This window comes from Macrobrachium rosenbergii, unplaced genomic scaffold (assembly GCF_040412425.1).
Source record: "Macrobrachium rosenbergii isolate ZJJX-2024 unplaced genomic scaffold, ASM4041242v1 282, whole genome shotgun sequence".
Lineage (NCBI taxonomy): Eukaryota > Metazoa > Arthropoda > Malacostraca > Decapoda > Palaemonidae > Macrobrachium > Macrobrachium rosenbergii.
In genome coordinates, this window is record NW_027100730.1 from 253,725 (window position 1) to 277,804 (window position 24,080).

Sequence of the window (24,080 nt, forward strand, 5' to 3'; positions counted from 1 at the left end):
ATGACCCTAGTCTCTGTCTTATCCCGCCTTCAGTCTCTGTCCTGCGTGTGGAATTTGTCCAATAACTCGCCGGTACCCATGTTTGGCGGCATCCACAGGAACGGTTGCTGGAACAACGAGATGAACGACAGTACTCAGGGGAAATGAAAGGTTGACAAAGGTGGGATTAAGGCTTAGAGAGGATGGGCGGAGTTTTTTTTTGTGAGGGTGCTGAGGATTTAGCAGGTGCTAATGTCAGGGGTGTTTTGATCGCCCCCTATTCCTCGGTTCTGGGTGGTCGTGAAGTTGACTCACCGCCTGTACTGCGCATGCTTTGTTCTTTTAAATGTTAATTTTAAAATAAGTGGTGTTTCACAAGCTCTTGAAAATAGCAATTTCACATTACAGTATATATATATATATATATATATATATATATATATATATATATATATATATATATATATATATATATATATATATATATATATATATATATATATATATATATATATATATATATACATGTGTGTTTGTGTGTATATATTTATATGGATGTTTGAACTTGCGAACTGTAGAATTTTTGTGACTGCCTGTAGTGAATTCAATATTTCACAGTATTATAAGTACCGAGCTTTTCCTTGTGCTATCTAATGGTATGAGTGTGAGAAGCTGCAAGTTTGTAATTCTGTTTTTCATTCCATGAGACTTTGAAAACATAAGTATAGAAAGTTTGAGACGGACAACATTCTATTGATGTAAAAGTATCAGTATTTCTATGTAATAGGACCAATAACTACTACTTGGTCATCTGCATTTGCAACAGAACTTTAATTATGGCAACCATCAATCGCAATTTATTCAAAGGTTCAAACGAACATGCAATGCACTACCAGTCTAAAGCAGTTCTTTTATTTTCATAATTTACTTACATTTTCATCCATTCATTTCTTCTTCTCTAATACCTGATCTCTTCATCATCCTGTATATCCCATTACCTTCTGTTATTTCTTTCTATTGAACACTATATTCTTTGAAAGCTTGAATTTCAAGTCAATGGCCCAATGTGGGCTTGTTCGTTGTGAAAAGGTTTCGTCTTGTGAATAAAAATTATATACGAAATGACAGAGTGCAAAATAATTCAGCAGAGGTTTTTGGAAAACACCGTATTATCTGTAATGTTGAAGTAGTTTTTGCCGTGTAGAAGAAGGTGCATTGGAAATAGATTACAGCACTGATAGTATTTCGAAAATCCTTAAACAGTTTTTTCCACTGTAAACTTAAGAGACAAAAGATTAATTATTTGAGGTATAATGTTGATCCAAATGCACATATTTCACCTTAAGATTTTATTCGGAAAAGTGTTAGCATTAGAAAAGGTATTGTTTCATTATCAACGGACACCTACCATAATAAAGAGATCCAAAAAAGTAACTGAACTGATATATGCTTTCAGCAATAAGCAATCGGTATCATATACAACACTGAAATATGTAAATCAAAGGTGATCTTTGAGTAGTAAAACTCACTTCCAGTGATCTGACCGTCGACTGGAGTCGTTGGAAGGTAATGTGTCAAGTGTTCGAGACACTTCGGTACCGATACTTTTATCACGTATAATTCCCTTTTGGTGATAATTCCCCGTCGGGGATACTCCCGAAGTAGCGTGAACTGGATATTAAACGACATTTGTAGCTTAATGATTGTAAATAAATTAAAGTGATGTGATAAAAACTCATATGTCTATCTATCAATCTAAATATATATATAAATATATATATATATATATATATATATATATATATATATATATATATATATATATATATATATATATATATATATATATATATATATATATATATATATATATATTCTTAAAGACTATATCCTGTGAAACTAACTCTTGTCGGTTCCGTATACGTTATATAAGCATAATCATGTATATTTTCTTGTTTTGAAGTGCCGGAACAACATTCCCATTTTTATATTTTGCCATATAATATATTTGATCATTGCATATATATTCCTATTCAACATCACACCAAAGTCTTTAACTATATTGTTTGTGACTGTTTCATTATTAGGTCCCACATATGCATAAAGCATTCCTACTTTATCACCATAGTTCATTGATTCAAATTTATCAGAGTTAAATACCATCCTATTTATCTCTGCCCATTTATATATTTTGTTTAGGAGGAAGTATCTTAAAGACTCTACTTATTCTTGTGTCATCCTGTTCTTAACTGAGTCCTTAACAACTCTTGTCTGCAATCATTCCGTTTCCCCACCGACCTTGGTATGGTATTACTATCCGATTTCTCAGGTTTGTTCACTATGTTTTCTGTTTTGCTTCATCCATCTTCCTACTCACGCAATGTTATGTTTTCTAATTTTTCGAATATATTAGGTGGGTAGAGCCAAAAGATTTTGATTTTAATAATAGGATTTACCCAATGTTTTTGTAAAAATATGATAAGCAAAATGCGATAGTTTAATTGTTTTTAAAGGTAGTGGAATGACAATAAAAGATTTATTTCATTCATAGAATGCTGAACTTCACTGTAACATCAAGAATATAATATTAAGAAACAACTCCCGACAGGTAGAGACGAAGGGGGATACTTATGACGTCACCGGAAGTCTTGGTTTCCGGCGCGAGTGGACAGGTAAGCACATGCGTGAGCTGTTTAAAAATTCCTTTAATGATTTCAGTAGATTAAACTCGCGCCGGTGTTTGGGCTACGAGAGCATAACGCATCCTGTTTCGCTATTCTCTCTCTCTCTCTCTCTCTGTTCGTTTCATGATTATTTCATTCTCTCTCTCTCTCTCTCTCTCTCTCTCTCTCTCTCTCTCTTTTCTCTCATCACTGTTTCTCATCTTATTTCTTTTTCTCTCTCTGGTAGAGATATAATTTCCAGTAATATTTACAACTGATATTTAGTACAAAAGAAACTAAAAAAGGTTATAACTGGTGGCCTACCTGCAACTGAAAACAATTTATCATTACCTGTATGGCCTAATCTTATAACTGGTGGCATCCGGTCAACTGCAATTATATTATTTACTGGGCAAAGAACAATGGAAATAATGCCGAGGTATTATAGAAAGATTAAGTAGATCAACCATTTACTCTCCAAAGGAAACTTTGGTATTTTAATTCCCTGACCTAAAGTTCATAACTGGTGGCATCCGGTGAACTGCAATTATATTTACTGGTAGAGAAACCTAAGGAATATTGCCCAGGTACTATGAAAAGATCAACTAGATAAAATATTCATTCGCCAAAGGAAATGCTGGTACTTTAATTCCCTGCCCAAAAGTCCATAATTGCCGAGGTATTGCAAAAAGATTAACTAGGTCAACAATTTATTCACCAAATGGAATATTGGTTTTTAATTCCCCGACCCAAAGTTCTAGTCTAGCAATGATTTTTCAAGTTTTAAAACAGAAAAATTTCGCAAACCGCGTTGTTGATGATCGTTAGTTTTGCAGGAAATCAGCTGGAATATTCAGCTGTTTAATTGCATAGAAAATAAATAAAAAAAAATTATTTACATTACATCCCCTCTTTCCTTGTACACCACCCAAAATCTAAAGTGAAAATCGCGACATCAAACCACTTGCAACATTTGATTATCAATGGTTATAGTACGCATAGTAAATATTAAGTGACAAACATCCGTCATGCTGTAAATATATTCAACTACATAAACTGATTTATTATGAACAGTTAACTTTACTTGGGAAGAATACTACTACACTTACTCTCTCCTGGCATACCACCTAAAATCCAAATAGGGAAATCGTGGCATCTAATCATTTGCAATATTCAGTTATAAATGGTAATAGAAAACACAGTAACTGTTAAATAGCAAATATTTGACACATTGTAAATATATATATGAACAATATGAACTAATTCATTAAGAACCATCGACTTTACTTCAAAAGAGTTCTAAATTCTAAACTTGTCCTCTGATCCAGGCAGATGCATTGTTGGTATTGCATCATTCTTTAATTGTACAAGATGTCTTGGTACTGGGATTCCAAGTAATTCATATTTAAGGTTCCTTGCAAAATCAGTTGATTCAAAATGCAAACTACAAATTCTCGAAGAACCCGCATTAAATTTATCTTTTCTCTTGCAGAGATGAATCCATTTCTTTCGTAGTTCTTCATTTTTAGGAAATTTATGAAAAGTCAGATCAGTATTTCGATCTGAAATGGAGTTACTTCCATAGTGCACAAACATTCGGCATAGTTCTGCAATGACGGTGATAAAAATACAAGTGAATACACAATACAAAGTCACGATCGCATTTATACCCCCTCCTTTCTGCTAAACAGTACTTCCTTGACCTGGCTGACAGGCAAATAGCCCATTTGCTCACCGCGTGACGTCATGCGCGAAGTTGGTCGAATTTTGGGTCAATTGTGAACAGACCTTCTCTTTCTTAGACCATGCCCAACGAAATCTGCGAAGCCTTTAGTCTCCTGGAAGGACCAAATCCCATTCCTTTTCCATAAAAAAAATCCAAAGGCTTCAGATCCTGGAAACCGTCTTGAAGCCTTCGGTTGCCCTAAAATCCTCCTGAATTCATCTCCAAGAACGTGGGCTTCCCCCAAAGATATCTTAGAAGACTTTCAACTCCATGAAACTCTGTTCTTTAGTATTGCGCAAGAAATCCAAAGGCTATAGAGCCTGCAGATTGTCTTGGAGTCTCTGGAATTCCCAGATTCCCTAATGTCACCCCTGAGGAGGACAAGACCTCTTGAAATTACATATATATATATATATATATATATATATATATATATATATATATATATATATATATATATATATATATATATATATATATATATATATATATATATAATATATATATATATTTCTAAATTGATATATATGGATGAAAAATTTATATATATATATATATATATATATATATATATATATATATATATATATATATATATATATATATATATATATATATATATATATATATATATATATATATATATATATATATATATATATATATATATATATATATATATAATATAAATATGCATATATATATGCATACATACATATAATTTTAATCTGTCTCTGCATTTCTAAATTGAAATATTCATGAATAAAATTAGAAGCAATATCAAACTAAAAATATATATTTCAATACAAATGTCAAATTGTGATTTACTTCATAGCAGAGGGAAACGATTCATGAATAAAATTGGCTCTCCTGAGGAATTTCTCGAGTGGTTAGAGAGAGAGAGAGAGAGAGAGAGAGAGAGAGAGAGAGAGAGAGTTAATTTGTATGTTTCATTTTCAATTTTCAGTACATAGAACTTTAAGGACATGTAGTCAGTATTTGTTTCATTGCATATATAAGATATTAGAATTGCAGACTAGTCGTGCATAAAATCTTCTATGGGATTGATGGTAACAACTATGGTACGCATAACTAAAACATATATACCTATATAATGCTATATATATATATATATATATATATATATATATGTATATATATATATATATATATATATATATATATATATATATATATACTGCACTTTCTAAATTGGTATATGTTTGGAAAAAAGTTATTACATCCGAAATTCGCGTTCAGCTTCAAAGTTCTGAGGGAACTGCTGAAATTATTCATGTTGATACAAAAAAGAGAAAGGCGCGTAGTCAAACTTAAATACATTAGAAGAGAAATATGGATTTTTTGTTTTTGTTTTTATGATAAAGCTGAAATTATTGCTCACCCTCTTCTTGCATATGTGGCAAGTGCATAATGGATAGTTATTTTTATTCACGAGGCTAAAAGACCACAGGTATAAAATTAATTTTGTTTGGAGGTATGGAAGGAAGCAACTGGCGAAAGTGCACTGATATATTTTGAAATGATATATTCATGTTCATCCCGAAAACCTTATCATTTTCAACATAATATGCTTTCTCTCTAACAATTGTTTCTAGCGCAACTGCGAGGTTTTCCTCCTGTTACGCCTTTTTAATCTTCTCACTGTCAATTTCCGTTTCAGCGCTGAATGACCTCATGGGTCCCAGTGCTTGGCCTTGGGCCGAAATTCTATATTCTCTCTCTCTCTCTCAATGTGCTTTCATTCAACACTGTAATTGTTTACACATTCCGCAGACTTCGGAGAACTCTCTTTCTCTCTCTCTCTCCTGAAACTAATATTAAAATAGGCACTAACTGCCCTTTACCTAAGCCCTAAATTTTAGCCCTTGATTTGGGAAAAGGGATGATTCTTCTATACGAACCCCTCTCGACACCACGGCGAGTGAGAAGAGGAGTCACTGGAAGTCAAAGTTTTTCTTTGGGTCAGAGACACCGTAAATTCACAGGCGTCGAACTTTCAGAGAAATATAAGCTTTAACATTCCCTCACCTCGAAGAAAAAAATGGAGCATGGACTCACGTCAGTACTAACGTATTGTAAATGCTGTTTTGCCTGCCATGCTGGTGCTTACTGCCATTTCCCTTCTACAATAGAATGGTTATGCCAGGCTTATGGATATGCATCTGCATAACTTTTGCTGTTGGGTGGATACAAGTCTCTGTTGTTTTCCCCTGCTCGGAAGGATTCATAAGCAATTCTAAAGAGACAAATATTTGTCACCTTGTGTGGCAAAGAAGCTCTCTGGTCAACATCTGCTTGCAAACCTGCGTCTTCACTGAAGAGACGTTACCCCAAGTGGGCACCTTTTCCTTTTCAGAAGCTCCTCTCTGCAGGCTTCCATTGGTATCAAAAAGGCAACGTAATGCACTATGTGTATTTCTACTTAATTTGCATTTTTTTTAATAACCAATAAGCGACTAGACTGTGACAGTTCATCAACTATGATTTTATATTTGCAAAATAAAAATAAAATGCGAAATGGCACTTTAACAGGTTACAGAACAATAGTTTATTCAAGGTATATTTTCAAAGGTGACTTTCTTCATTTAATTTGATAGAACTCTCCTTCTATGAGATATTTCTTTTTCCATAGACCTCGAAAATAGAGAAAAATATTCAAATACGATTTTAATGATTCTCAAAAGAATAGACTTATACGGATTTCGTAAGGGAACAAGTTTTACAGAACATCTTCCTAGATTACTTTATTGATTGCTTGATTATGAAATCTGGGTCTTGAAGACCAAGCGCTTTTCCCATCAGACCTTCAGCGCCGTAATGAAAAATATATAAATTAATGATATGATTGATAATGAATCGGTGAATGATGACATACTAGTAAAATTCAGTGTTAAAATAAGAACGTAAAAAAGAAGAATGATACTGGATTAACCAACAAAATAAGTTGCAATACACTTGTGTATTCAAAATATATACTTAGTATAAGACGTTAAGCGCCAAACCCATCAATATTAATTCACTCTACCTCGAAGGAATAATATATTTTCATAAATTAATGAGTTCTTGTCTTGATAGTTCGAATAGTGAGACGATGATAACTTATTATCAAATAAAAATTCCCCTTCGGGTAAAATATATGAAAATAAATTATTCCCGAAGAATGATATTGGATATTAACCAACGTTTGTAAAATAATTATACATTAAACTGATGTGATAAAAATATCATACTTAGTATAAGAATAAATATGACTAAAATCTTAATTAAATATACTGAAATCATATCTCATTAAAATAACCAGATTCTTTCAGATAACTCACAAGGTTTTCTACCCCAACGTTATCATTTAAAATTTCTGAAATAGTCCTTCCTAATTTGCTTTATTAATAGAACATATAAACACGTGCAATATCTACCCCTGGCTTCAGACTCTCATTCAGTATTCATGGATTCATTAGTCACCAATCTGTTCAATAACCGCCTTGGCTTTTTTTTGTGTTTTTTTTAGCAGAACACAAGAGCTAGAGAAAACAGCATATCTCGTCCCCTGCTTTCCATTTTTTTTTTTTTTTACTTTGCTTTGTTCCCTCGCCCCATTCTTTTGACTTTTTTTTAATCTTCCCATTCTAATCCACTTTTTTTATAGGTCTCTTCATATTGTCCAGAGGAAACCTTTTAGTTTGGAATTTTTATTCTGTGAATGTTCATTTCAACTTCTCTTCCATACCGTTTATGCCATTCGCTTTTGCTCTCTCTTTTTAGGTTGTTCCTATTTCTCAGAAATGTCCAACGTGAATATTAGTGTTGTTCAACTTATTTTTCTTAACCTTTATCATTTTTCATAATTTTCTTTTATTCTGACTAACTGAAAAAAAGGGATGTATTTATAACGTTAAATTCCTCCTAAACATTTTACAGCCAGAAATTTCTAATTCATCATCATTATTATTATTATTATTATTATTATTATTATTATTATTATTATTGTTGTTATTATTATTCAGAAGATGAACCTTATTCAAATGTGTCTTTTTTTTCAATTAACATATAAACCAAATAATATAAGTAATTAAACTGTTATACTCTGAACGCTTTTCAGCGCAGTGACCTGATTTAGAGTGGAAGAAAGAAGGGCAACTTCCACGTTGACCTTTCCTGACCCACCATTCTCCTTCCTGCCCGATGAGCGCCAAATATTCCTATGCAAACGAACAAAAGGAAAACGACGAGCGTCATTTATTTTCTTGCCCTTCCTTGCAAGGCCAGTCCACGAGACAATCGCCGAATGGGAGGCCGCGGTCGATACTCGTTCTCTCGTAATTCGTCCCCAAGAAACCGCCGAGAAACGAGTCGCTGGCCATCAGGAGGGGACGAGAAGACGATTGCAGAAGTCGTCAACAGATTCCTCGCAATAATGTCGCAGCCCCTCTCTCGTTCAGCGAGATTTTTCGTCAATGATTCTGAGCAGATGTCTTCCTTTGTCTCCTCCTCTCAACAACAATGTTCACGGAGGGGGAGGGGGACTTCATCCGTATCTGCTTGCGTCTGCTTGCGCTTATAAATGTATAAATGATCACAAATCACAAGAAGGGTGGAATCTCAGGCAACGGGCTAGCGGAGCGGGAATTCCTTTATGTTTTATCAGCATTAAGTTTAATCCCATGGCGAGAACCTTATCGGGAAATATACTTGCATATTTCATCGGTGGACAAATATCCACACATATTTCAGGCTTGCCTAACCCCGCCCCCGCCCAACAAAAAAAATAGTCTTACCTCCAACGAAGTATAAAGAAATAATAGGGTCCGATTTTCTCACTAAATCTAAGCTTTCGAGCGAAGAGAACTTAAAGCAATACACGATCAAGTATTTTATCGTATTTTACTCAAACAGTAATTACGGCTTTCTAATTACTTTCAGTTCATCGCGTTTTTCGGGCAACTGCATTGCATTGCTACCCAAAAGCAGTTCCTGTCGTATTTTGATAATTTACTGACGTTTTTATCTATTTAGTATAAAGTTAATTTATTAATTTTTATTTCTAATAACTGTTCTCTTCATTCTCTGTTTTCTTTCAAATGAACAACATATTTTTTGAGAGCTTTAATTTCAAGTCAGTGGCCTCTGTGGGCTTGTTCCCAAGAATAGGGGTCATCTTCTGAATAATAATAATAATAATAATAATAATAATAATAATAATAATAATAATAATAATAATAATAATAATAATAATTTTTTATTTTGTCTTCAACCAGTAAATTAGTTATAAACGTCCTAATTTCGATTTAGCACGAACGAAAGCATCTTCCCGATTTTTCTATCTGCAACGGTTCCAGTATATTTCTGAAGTGTTTTCATTAGAACTTTCGTGGCTCCAGTTGCACAGCATCCTCAGTAGGGAGACTGTTCCACAGTCCAGCTGTGTGAGGAAGAAAGGACCTCTGGAACTGAGAAGTTCGACAGCGAGGCTCGTTTACCACACCTGCACCGAAAGTAATTGCCATCTTTGTGTTTGACATTCCGCGAATCAGTAGGTCTTTCTCCTCTAGATCGAGAACGGGATATGCTGTATATCAGGTCCACAATAATATTCAGTGGTGAATTATAGTTGATTTTATAAAAGAAAAAAAGTTACAAAAGCTTTCGAACCCTGTCCTGGGTTCAGCTCCAGTCTAAACTGAATATTATTTTGGACCTGATATACAGCATCCCACGAATTACAAGTGAATATCAGTAATAGTGGGCATTTTATTCACTGTGATCATTTTTAGGCACTATAAAGGAAGTGATTAATAACTTTCAAGCACCGATGTGGTATTGATCATATTTTCATTCATTGTGAATGAATCAAAATCTTTAATTGTCCATCACTGGAATTTAATCCATCAATAAACTTCAGAAATAGAACTTTATTGACATGAATTACGTAGTGCTTTGCAGCCTAGTTTATTTAGGATCTGTTGATAGTTAAGTAAAAATAGCTGTAAAACGCTTTAATTACAAAAAATCATGAACTATAGTAATATACTGACGGGTTGTGGGTTTTAAATTGGCAAGCTGCCTTTCTGCCAAGAAAATGACTTCAGCAGATTCCTAAACAAAACAAAACTTTTTTTTTTAAGCTTTGGGATTCTTGCATAACGAGACGAGTTCAGCTACAACATAAATTTTAAAAGTTTCATAATTTTTTATTATGAAACTAAAATGTAATTCGAGTTAAGCTAAAATATGAACCGAATGCGTTTCTTATATTTTACATTTTGAACGCGAAATGTAGTTTTGATTCCAACGTGACGCTTGTAAAGTGTGCAATGAAAATGAGTGAGAGGAAACACGGTTCGCCTCAGAATATTTTACACGCTGAACAGACTTGTCTCAAATACACATGGAAACAGAAATCAAGAAGATATAGTTCTTGTTGTAGTTTATTTTTTAAGCTTCAGTTTGTTTGCCAAAAAGAATACTTGTAGGCAAAACTGGGTGTGTGCCACATCGACGTGGGATCGGTTTCGGGAAGAACTGGCGACTTCTTGTCCAGGAATGAATATTCCATTGCCAGGGGCTGGGGAACATTGCTGGAACGTTCTCTTGAACATGGGGTTTCTTGTTCTGTTCTGTCCTGTTCTCTCTCTCTCTCTCTCTCTCTCTCTCTCTCTCTCTCTCTCTCTCTATATATATATATATATATATATATATATATATATATATATATATATATATATATATATATATATATATAAATAAATGTTTGTATATTTGTTTGGCTTCTATAGAAATTCCGAACCGCTTGACAGACAGAGACAAAATTTTGCACACGGTCTCTATGTCACCCCAGAAAAGTTTTAACCTAAAGCCAAACCCCCACCCCGTGACAGGCATACAAACACAAACAAAACAAATTAAATTTTCTTTTTTACATCACCTTTTCCTTCAGATTTCTGGGTTTATTCTCATTTTTCACCCGGCACTTCACCTTTTCTTCTGGTGCTGCCAGAGGTACGATTAACCTCAAACAATAAATCCCCATTAACATCAATTTTTGATCAGAATTTATGTGAATTTTGATCATGATTTATGATGATAATTAATATAATTATTTATTACCTTGATAAAATCTACTTTGAAAACCTAAATCGATCATTTCTATAAATAATAAGTGAAGCTGAGTCCGCATATGCATAATACTGACTAAACTCGACACTTTCAGCCAGCAGAAACCACTACCAAACTCTCTATCTCTCTCTCTCAAGGCATCAATCAAACAATAATAAGTAAATAAACACATTCCCTTTTTGCATACAGTGTTAACATGGTCCTACACATGATCCTACGTCATTTATTACATGATCACCAACATCATGTAAGAAGAACAAGCGTACACAACACGTCAATTCATACGTTTTGCTGATGCAATCATACACATTAAGGAATAGTATTCCCATCATTTATGGAAATAAAAATATTGTTTATGGTTATATATATCATTCTAATACATAACCATAAACAATATTTTTATTATATATATATATATATATATATATATATATATAAAATATAAATATGTATGTATGTATATATATATATATATATATATATATATATATATATATATATATATATATATATATATATATATATATACACACACACACATATATATATATATATATATATATATATATATATATATATATATATATATATATATATATATATATATATATTTAGGCTAAATATATATACATATATATATATATTTATATATATATATATATATATATATATATATATATATATATATATATATATATATATATATATATATATGTGTGTGTGTGTGTGTGTGTGTGTGTGTGTGTGTGTTTAGAATGATATGTATTCATTTCTATCTTTTATCAGTGCATATTTATACTGATTGCCTAACATTCCTCCAAGGGAAAGATTTTTTTTATTCGTGATTACATTATTGTCCGAACTGACCAAGTTTATGACGCCATACACGTAACTTTATACACAATTCTACGTTAAAGAATTTGATGTCACTGTAAAGATAACAATTCGTAATTTATCATGTTATGTTAAAAACGTCCCCAAAACCAATATAAAAAATATGCCTCACGAGTTGAAGTTAGCTGTATAGGAAAGTGTTTTGACACTTTTTTCTTAATATGATGAGGGGATGGAAGGCTAACTCTTGCAGCAGTTCACTTAATAATAGGAAAGAAGTAAAAAGGCATAACAGAGTATATAGACTAAATATTTCTCATTAAAAAAAGATGTCTATACTCATACAATACTAATGAATGAGTTCAAATTAGAACTGAGGGGTTGGCCCAGTTTTTTATGAATTGGACAGTGAAGTTTACTTTCATTATAGTAACACATCATAAAAAGACATCACTGGCCTAAGCCTATACCAAACTGTCTGTATCACACGGAAATATTTTTTAGACTTTTGTTGTATGATTCGGACTTATAACAGCCTACACATAGCGTTGAAGGGTCTAACAGTGGAATGAACAACACCTATACATTATTGATTCATATTCTGATCAGGGCGTCTGAGATGCTTCCCAGATGAAATACAGTGGCAAACTGCCATGAAATTGGCGCTAAACTGTCCACACCTGCAATTACCTGCCAATTGGTTGGAAGATATTTAGGTGATACCATCAGGTCATCCATTCGGGTGAGTGGACTGTCTCAGCCCACAAACTGTTATCTACACATAAGTTTTAACGCCTCTCTTGATGAACTGATGGAAGAAATGACAGGTAAACTTGATCATAAATACACGGCCTTAAGATGCTGAATTCTATATTAGTGAATGGGTGTGCTGGGAGAGAGAGTGAGAAAGAGAGTGAGAGGAGAAGAAGAGGGAGAAGATGGGTTGTTAGGGAGGAGAAAGTGGGAGAGAGAGATAGAGAGTTTATCAAATATCATTCAGAGTTTTCCTGGGCAATGCTGGGTTGGTCAGCTAGTTTATATATATATATATATATATATATATATATATATATATATATATATATATATATATATATATATATATATATATATATATATATATATATATATATGTATATATGTATATCACACACACACACACATATATATATATATATATATATATATATATATATATATATATATATATATATATATATATATATATATATATACATATATACATTTACACACACACACATATATATATATATATATATATATATACATATATATATATATATATATATATATATATATATATATACATATATACATATATATATATATATATATATATATATATATATATATATATATACACTATATATAATATCTCGATAGATGAAATGTGGTCATGTATAGACAGTCATCGGTTTCGTTTATATATATATATATATATATATATATAAAATGTTTAAATCATCTAAAATGGAACAACCAGCATCCACAGGGTGTTATGTTGATAGGTACATCGATCCCAGCAAAGAATCGAACCCGGAACTTTGATTTAGATACGATGATAAACAGTCCGCTTTGACCCTTCAGCTGAATTAATCACTAGTGTTTTTTTATATATTTATTCTGAAGATTTTTTCATTGATTCTGGATCAGGAATGAGAAGGTGTCTGGGATTTTTCGATTCGTTCAACACACATTTTTAACTATTCGTCTCGAACATGAAATCTGGTCATCGGTTTCGTTTAGTTTAAATCATCAAAAATGGAAGGGGAGCTGGAATATGAATTGAATTAATCACTAGTGTTTTTTTATTTATTCCCATCGTGTTAACATTTTTGCTGCAACTCATTCTAACTATTAGAGTATCTGGCACGTATTTTTCGATGAGGTTGGCACCCCAGGGTATTCCCCAACATTGCTGCAACTCACCACGGTTGGCCGACTAGGTACACAATTCTACGCTTCAGTTAACGAAAGACCTAATGTGATATGCTAAAATGCCTCGAAACCTCTACTTCTCGTCTCCAACCTTCACCCCTTTTGCACTCGAAAGGGAGTCATAATCACATGACTCGTAATTACACGACACAAACTAGGGTTAAACTACTCTTGATAAAATCATGAAGTGGCCTGTAATCATTTCATGACTGGACAGACTCATTACCTCTGGTCATTAACATGACGGTCAAAATAGGCTATTTGTTCATTTTGAAATTCCGGACCTCTGGGAGCAGTTCGTTTGAGACAATAATCCAGTTATAAAACTCTGCAAAATTAATTAAGGTTTCAAACCCAGAGAATCTATTCTAATTAAGATTAGATAATTACACATTCATTCTATAAAGGCTTAGTTTATTTACGCTTTTATACGCATCTCAGCAAACACACTGGAACCATTTACTATTTCAGTTATCGTCAATAACCCACGCTGGCCGCGTGGGTTAATGCGTCCACTGTAGTCCTGAGTTCTTGTCCTTCGCTGGTTGGAGCTCACGGGACGACGAACTTATTATCAACTAAAATAATTCCCCTTCGTTATCCAGATTATTGAGAATGAGAGTTTCTTCTTTTATCTCTTCATGGGAATCCGCTTTTGCGTCCTCCAGTTGGGGATTCTGTTTCGAAATAATCCTTCCCAAATTTCCGTCATCATTTCCTCATTCTTCATCATCCTTTCTGCGATATATTCTACTCTTTTTCATTGCATGGGTAAGACAAAATACCATGTCAATTTTTTTCCCAGTTACCTTACTTTGGAGGCCCATTAACTGTTACTATTATAGACTTTTTTTAAGGCGTAGCTGTGTAAGTGCTAATTCCAAAAGATTTTTCAGTTTACTTCTGGTAATAAAGATAAAACCTTTTCGGGTACTGAGCTGGGCTTAAAAGTAATTACATTATTTACCAAGATACTTATCTCCTGCCAGTTCATTCTCTTTTTTTTACTTTGAAATTTCTCTCTCTCTCTCTCTCTCTCTCTCTCTCTCTCTCTCTCTCTCTCTCTCTCTCTCTCTCTCTCTCTAAATATCTGGGTATTTGAAAATAATATTATGTTGTATAAAATTAAAAGGATATAATGGTAAGATTCATTGGCTACAACTTTGTTTGATTTCCACACACACATATCAGTAACCATCTACAACAGTTTAGCTTTCCTTTAAGCAAACAAAAAAGGTTCCATTTTTAATCAAGATTCTGGATATATATTCCTTCTGAATTTGATGGAAATTAATCCGCGAGCAGCTCTGTCCCCCAACCCCCTTTAGCAAAGTCGATCTGTATTCTCCTCTGGGCGAGTAACAGAGTTGTTGCAAGTATTAAAAAAGGGCGGCTTCATTCATATGCATGAATTCAATCTTTTTTTTCCTAGGACATTCACGAAGTTTCACAGAGATTTTGCAAATACGAGAGACCTTTGGGAACTTACAAACATTCTCTTATCTTACGGGACTGATTCTGCTCTCTCCAATTAATTTGTATGGCTAGGTCCTGTCTATTTCAATCTATTCCCAATGTCATTATTATCAACAGTTAAACACATTTTCATTTCCACTTGTATCTCACTCAATAACAGGACTATTTCACCTCATCAGGTGTTCCAACAGATGGCGTTTTCGTCACAAGTGTTCTTCACTCAGAATCTCCATCTTCTCTGATTACATGGATACCTTCACTTTGCTCCCATTCAATTTCGTTTTCTCTTTACCTGGGGTTTCCGCATTGTCCTATTTCTCTCTGCAGGTGGATGTTTGTTGGTTCAGATTAAGCCAGCCATTTGCGAGAGTGTCCCCTTGCCCTGAGGAACCCCGTAGATGTGGTGAAGTGTGAAAGGGAGTAGTGGAATTGGTGTGGACCACCAGACTCTGACCAACCAACGGAGAAGGCTCTGCAGGTGACTATGAGCACACATGAACTGATCGGTTTATTTAAAGGATGATTATGAGTGGTCATTAACATGGGTTCTTTTTAGTTGAGAATACTGTAGTACCTTTACTTTTATGTATTTTCCGGGGAGGGGGTTAATTCCAGTTACCAATGGGACCATGAAGAACAGAACCACTGAACGAATCCCAAAGCTTTGCATCCAAAGAGAGAAGTCGATCACTGCATATCCTCATACCACAAAGGCAAAGCACAGGTGGTCGCTGATCGGTTGCTGTTTCACATCCCAGATGAAAAGTGACGAATTTTTCTCATCCCGAGTGTTTATTCTTTATCTACTCTCGGTTATTTGAAATAAAAAATGACATCTAAATTTATGGACTCAGTAACATTAGGTAACTCTTTTGTTGTTTCCTATTGCATAGGATTTTCCGTTCCTACATGATTAAGGTTATTCAAAATTAAATATTTACATAGATTGTGGCTTTCCAGGCTGTTGGGTGTCCGGAATGGTCCCGTGAGAAGGTAAAGTGAGAGATTTGGGATTAGTATCTCTCACGACAAAGACAGGAAAGAATCGTCAGCCTCTTTATTAGATGCTGAAGAATGAGTTCAAAGTTTCGATCAGGTCTTCTTCTCGTGATTCCAGTGGAAGAACTCACACGATTTTTCTGCGTTTGTCAATCAAGTCATTCTTCCGCTAAAGGACATTCCTCTTTACTATGGAGGCGGAGTGTTTACTTATCCTCTCTTTCTCTCACTCCGCCTTCCCTTTTCTGTTTGTTGCTGTGGAAATGTTGATGTTTAACGGCGTGCGCATTTTACACCTTTTTTCCAAACTTTTTGTTGGGTGAATGTTTAATAAAATGCAGAGTTTTTCACCATTTTTTCAAATATTTTTGACGGGCAATGTTTAAAAGAATGCGCAGCATTTCACCATTTTTCCATTTTTTTGTTTTGTTTTGTTAGGTGAATGTTTAGTATAAAATGAGCAGTTTTACACCTTCCAAAATTTTTACAGGGCGAATGTTCAACAGCATTTTTTCAAAATTTGTCTGTTTTTTTTTTTTTTTTTTTTTAGGAGTGTGAATGTTTAACGCATGCACAGTTTTACACTAATTTTCCAAACATTTTGTCAGGTAAATGTTTAACAGCAACCAGATTATTTCCACTACTATCCCACATTTATAGGCCTGAGTTGTCGGATTTCACACGCCATTTATAATTATTTTCATTAGCTTTAGCAAATTTACACCAATTGCAGGAGGCCAATAATCGATGTTTACCCATCATATATACTAATATATATATATATATATATATATATATATATATATATATATATATATATATATATATATATATATATATATATAACGATTATCACCTAAAAGGCAATAAAAACAATGGCTACGATGGTGAGGCTGGGTCTATTCCAATTCTAATATATATATATCTGAAAACGACAGGTACATGTATGTATGAGAAGCAATAGACTTTTATCCTTCTCGTGGTCAGGTCGGTAACGTGAGCTAGTTGCGATTATGGAACACGGGTTCGTTTCCCGCTACCGGACATCATAATCTCTTTATATTTCTTGCACTTGGATCTTAAGGCTTTGTAGTGACAAGCTATCCAAAAAAGCGCGAAGAATTCAAGAAGTTATGAGGGCATTATGGCTTAATGTGCGTCACTGTAGTCCTGAGTTCTTGTCTTCTTCGTGGTTCGAGCCCACGAGACGACGAACTTATTATCAACTAAAAAAATATATTATTTCAAAGGTAGAGCAAATTGGATATTAAAGGACACTTGTAGCTCAATGCTTGTATATGAATCACGGTGACGTGATAAAATTCATATATATATATATATATATATATATATATATATATATATATATATATATATATATATATATATATATATATATATATATATATATATATATATATATATATATATATATATATATATATATATATATATATATATATATATTATATCATACATATGCATATGTTTCTAACCCCAAGCAAGGATTGTCATTAGAATTAGATCTTGTAGACCACCCATTAACATTTCATTGAAGTTTTAGTCACTTGCAAATCCTGAAAGAAGCATTTCAAGTTTCAGATGCTGCTTCCCTCCACAAGGGAAGGAACTCATTCATGATGGATAGTCATCACTGTTTGCATATTTCTGGGCTATATCTGATTTATGGCTCCGTCCCAGAGGAAACATTAGCTGACGGTTGAGATGGATGACTGCAGGTTACGACGGATGTGCATGGATGATGAATCATCTCAGAGTAGCTGATAGTTATAGCTGATAGATAGCGCTGGTTTTCGGTTCATGGACACGCAAGCAAGGTTTAGAAAATCCGATTCCTTTTCCCTTTTTGTCAGATTTTTATGTTAGAGAATACAAATAATTTTGAATTTTTCGTGTAGACCCATTTTATAACACTGAGGGTTTGCAAGTCTGTCATTAAAGATGATATTGAAAATATAATCATCTTCGTAACATTAGCAAAGTTTGATAGCGGTAATTAAGGGTAATTATCTATTACGATTAATTTATGACTTGGAATTTGATGCTCATCGCAAACCAAAACATTTCAGAAATGATTTGAATTGTATGGATAAATGGTTAGAATTTTAAGGTTAAGATGAATATACTCCCTCACCCTCTCTCTCTCTCTCTCTGTATATTATATATATATATATATATATATATATATATATATATATATATATATATATATATATATATATATATATATATATATATATATATAATATATGAATTTTTTTATCACATCACCGTGACTCATATACAAGCATTAAGCTACAAACGTCCTTTAATATCAATTCGCTCTACCTCGGAAGGAATATATTTTTCATATATGTTACCGAAGGGGAATTTTTAGTTGATAATAAGTTCGTCGTCACGTGGGCTCGAACCAACGAAGAAGAACTCAGGACTACAGTGATGCGGCTGGCGCCTTTACCCACACGGCCAACAAGTGAGGTATAAGTTGATACCGACCCTCGCCTACAAATCCCCGTGGAACTCGGGTGTTTGTATTTAGAATCGGTATCAACCCACCTCTGCCATGCTGACCATGTTGCGTTTGTCGCACGACGAATTTTTATCACATCACCGTGATTATATGAATCACGGTGATGTGATATAAATTCATTCATTCATGAGCTACGTGCGACAAATGCACTACATGGTCAGCATGGCAGAGGTGGGTTGATACCGATTCTAAATACAAACACCCGAGTTCGGCGGGGATTTGTAGGCGATGGTCGGTATCAACCCTCCTCACTTGTGGCGTGTGGGTATCTCAGCCACGTCACTATAGTCCTGAGTTCTTGTCTTTCGTTGGTTCGAGTCCACGGGATGACGAACTTTATTTAAAAATTCTGAAAAATATATTCCTTCCAAGGTAGAGGAATTGACCTCTTGCAAACCCAGGTCTCTCAGGTGGAAAGCAAGGGCGTTATCCACTGGGCCACGCAAGTCTAAAAGAGGTTGGAACCTGAGAGCAACTGCACCCAAGGAATTACCTTGGTAAGCTAACTGCTTGCATACCAGCGAGTTTTCCCCAACTTCCCGACTCAGCAATGACCCAATAGACAGCATTTCATTCGAATTATCCCTTCTGAGTGAATAAGATGAAATCATCAACACACAATCACGTGTGGAACAGAAATAAATTTCTGACTCACGTCGATCGAACCCAGGTCTCTCAGGTGGAAAGCAAGGCCCCACTGGGCCATTCTAAAAGAAGTTGGAACCTGAGAGCAACTGCACCCAAGGAATTACCTGGGCAAGCTAACTGCTTGCATACCAGCGAAAGTTTTCCCCAACTTCCCGACTCAGCAATGACCCAATAGACAGCATTTCATTCGAATTATCCCTTCTGAGTGAATAAGATGACACAATCACGTGTGGAACAGAAATAAATTTTTGACTCACATCGGGATCGAACCCAGGTCTCTCAGGTGGAAAGCAAGGGCGTTATCACTGGGCCACACAAGTCTAAAAGAAGTTGGAACCTGAGAGCAACTGCACCTTTATACCTGGGCAAGCTAACTGCTTGCATACCAGCGATTTTCCCCAACTTCCCGACTCAGCAATGACCCAATAGACAGCATCTCATTCATTATCCTCTGAGTGAATAAGATAGAAATCATCAAAACACAATCACGCGTGGAACAGAAATAAATTTCTGACTCACATGGGTGGAAAGCAGGGCGTTATGGCAGAGGTGGTTGGAACTTGATAACTGATTCTAAATAATGACCCAATACACCTTATCCCTTCTGACATCAACACACAATCACGGGGAACAGAAATAAATTTCTGACTCGCGGCGAACCCAGGGTCGGTGGATCAACTTATCCACTGGGCCACACAAGTCTAAAAGAAGTTGGAACCTGAGAGCAACTGCACCCAAGGAATTACCTGGTCCCGACGTGGCCTGTTCCACACGTGATTGTGTGTTGAAAGGCGTCAGCATCACGGGAAGTTGGAAAACTGCTGTTAGTCCCGAGTTCTTGTCAGTTGCTCACAGGTTCCAACTCGTTGGTTGGATAACGTCCACGGGACGACGAACTTTATTATGAACTAAAAATTCCCCAGAAGGGATAATCGGTAACACATGAAAATACATTCCAACTTTAGACTTCCCAGAGGTAGAACGAATTGGATATTAAAGTGATTGTGTTTGATGATTTTTATATATATGTATATATAATGCTATATATATATATATATATATATATATATATATATATATATATATCCTTATATATTTCAATATATATATATATATATATATATATATATATATATATATATATATATATATATATATATATATATAATACAACATTTCAAATATATATATATATATATATATATATATATATATATATATATATATATATATATATATATATATATATATATACATATATATATATATAGCCTTAAGATCTTTTCAAGATCTTTTGAGACTCTTGACACCCTCCACTTTTTCTTGGCTAATCCTTCATTATTTGTATTACATATTCATTAATGGAATAGAATAACGAGGTAAGCACGAAAAAGCATCAAAGAAAAAGGGTGAGAGACAGAGACAGAAACAGATGAGAATTACTCATTATCCTATACCTAATGAAGAGCAATAAATAAATAAGAAACCTTCAAAATAAATTTTATTATTATTATTATTATTATTATTATTATTATTATTATTATTATTATTATTATTATTATTATTACTACTACTACTACTACTACTACTACTACTACTACTACTACTACTACTATTATTATTATTATTATTATTATTATATAGAAGGTGAACCCTATTCATATTGACAAGCCCAAAGGGGCCATTGACTTGAAATTCAATCTACCAAAGTTAAGTAAATCATTAAAATAGAAGAAACATTGTTTTAAGGTATTCATGCACAGCATCTTCGCTTGAACTTCCGAGGTTCCGGTTACACGACATCCTCAGGAGACTGTCCCACAGTCCAGCGGTGCGAGGAATAAAAGTGGCTGATTTCTTGAGCTAGCGTCCGAGCAAAACAATTATAATATAAGTAAATATGTCCGTGAAAATTAACAGCAAAAAATTTGCAGATAAAGAAGCATTTAAAATAGTATCTTAAAACTCTGTTGTTCCAACAAGAAAACTGCTCAGCAGTTTACATGTGTATGAGATGAAAGAATCGCTTTTACTGGAACTTGAGGGGAAAGAAACCACACCGCGTTCCGCTGAAGAACATCGCAGTCCTCTAATTGCCAAGGCGCAGGCGCAGAAGATACCTGCTGAATTAGAATGCTTGGAAAGTTGCCAGACAATTGAAGGTTTAATGACACTCGATAAGAAGATGGAGAACTCCCAATACATCTTTTATTACTGGAGGATGGAGATGATGCTTTTATTTCTGGAGGATGGAGATGATGCTTTTATTTCTGGAGGATGGAGATGATGCTTTTATTTCTGGAGGATGGAGATGATGCTTTTATTTCTGGAGGATGGAGATGATGCTTTTATTTCTGGAGGATGGAGATGATGCTTTTATTTCTGGAGGATGGAGATGATGATAATCTTCGAAGTGTTCCGTAGTGCCGTCAGTGTACCTCAAGCGGTGCACTGTAGGCATTACTTAACGATCTTCGCAACGTTCCTTCGGCCCCTAGCTGCAACCTCTTTAATTCATTTTACTGTACCTCTACTCATAGTTTCTTTCTTCCATCTTACTTCCCACCCTCTCCTAACAATTGTTTCGGAATGCAACTGGAATGTTTCCTCCTGTAACACCTTTCAAACCTCTTTTACTCTCGATTTCCCTTTCAGCATTGAATGGCCTCATAGATCCCAGCTCTTGGCCTTTGGCCTAAATTTCATATTCCAGTTCCAATTCCAATCCTGGAAGTGCGTAGGCAACCAAGCACTAGGATAATATTCCTGCGAGGATAATTCCACGTGTTCGGATGCAGAGGCTGTAATCCTTTCAACCCAGCAAATGCCAAAATACAATGGATAGCAGGTCAGTGGCCTTTGGCAAACCAGCCATCTCTCCATCAGGGCACATTTCAGGAAGGCCTCAGCAATTTACACGGCGATTTGCATAATAGGCGCCTCTCACAATGCAATAGTGGTTCTTAAATCACCGGCCACCGATTCATTAATGAAATTCAACTCCAACGCAATTAACTCCATCGAATAACGAGTAGATACAAATCACTTGTGTTTTTGTCCAAACACAAACCTTCGGACTTTATGGAAATGTAGTCTGAATATTCCTCGCCACAAACTGGCCAAATGAATTGGTCATTTCAGCGCCTTTCGTGCGTCATTGCTGGTCTGCTACGCTGATGGCGATTTAAACTGGCCAAAATGAATTGGTCATTTTCAGCGCCTTTCGTGCGTCATTGATCTTCTAATCAATACAGGTCTGCGCCAACATCGTCCCTTCAAAATCGTTGATGGCGATTTAGAGCACTTTTTGCGTCGTTTTGATGCTGTTTTATTTATGGCAGACATAACAACAGTGTTAATTAATGTGAAATGTTTGGTCAAGAAGGTAACAACATAAACTTCTTTTGAGTGACCGACGTGACATATCTTTTAACTATTTATCTCTGTATTTTTTTTATCTATACAATAATACAGGCCTACCATCTGTTGGCATGGTGCTTATTTTCACATACGTAAAATATTTAATATTTTAAATCGTATTTTAAACTCCAAAGATATATCTTCACAGTCAGCGCATAACCTGGGGTGGTTTTCTAATCGGTTAAAATCTCAGATTCCCCTCAAATGATGACTCCATAAAATGGAAATCTCTCCAGCTGATGGTGTGAGGCATGTGTCACCAGACATGGACACTGGAGATTCGACAAATACACAAATAAACAGAGTGAAGAAGCATCTTGAAATCGAATGCAGAAGAACGTAGAAGGGACTAGCAGGAGAATTTGAAGGTAAAAGCCAAAGTAACCAATATTATTTTTGCGTGAAAGGACTATATGAATAATAAGTTTCTATAGAAGTGATGAATGAAATATTTGCAATCGTATGAGAAAAGGGAAACTATTGATCAAAATCGTAAGACAAAAAAAAATCTTCAGAATATTATACAGAGATAAAATATTTAAAGATTCTGTTTTCAGTTTAGTTAACGTGTCAACATTATTTACTAGAACCACATGGAGAAAATTAGGTAGTTTCTTGTGTACATATATTTTTCTTGTAGTTTTGATCATTCTTGTATATTCACTGAATGCCCATTATTTACACCCCACCT

The 24,080-nt window shown here is 34.4% G+C and overlaps 1 protein-coding gene across 1 annotated transcript in view; it reads left to right on the forward strand.

The window, feature by feature from the left end:
- LOC136838241 (involucrin-like) overlaps positions 1-24,080 on the forward strand; it is a 25,539-nt gene continuing 1,459 nt past the window's right edge. Inside the window, exon 1 of the mRNA XM_067103108.1 lies at positions 1-130. Within this exon, the coding sequence (XP_066959209.1) occupies positions 1-130 (130 nt within the window). The remainder of the gene's footprint in view (positions 131-24,080) is intronic.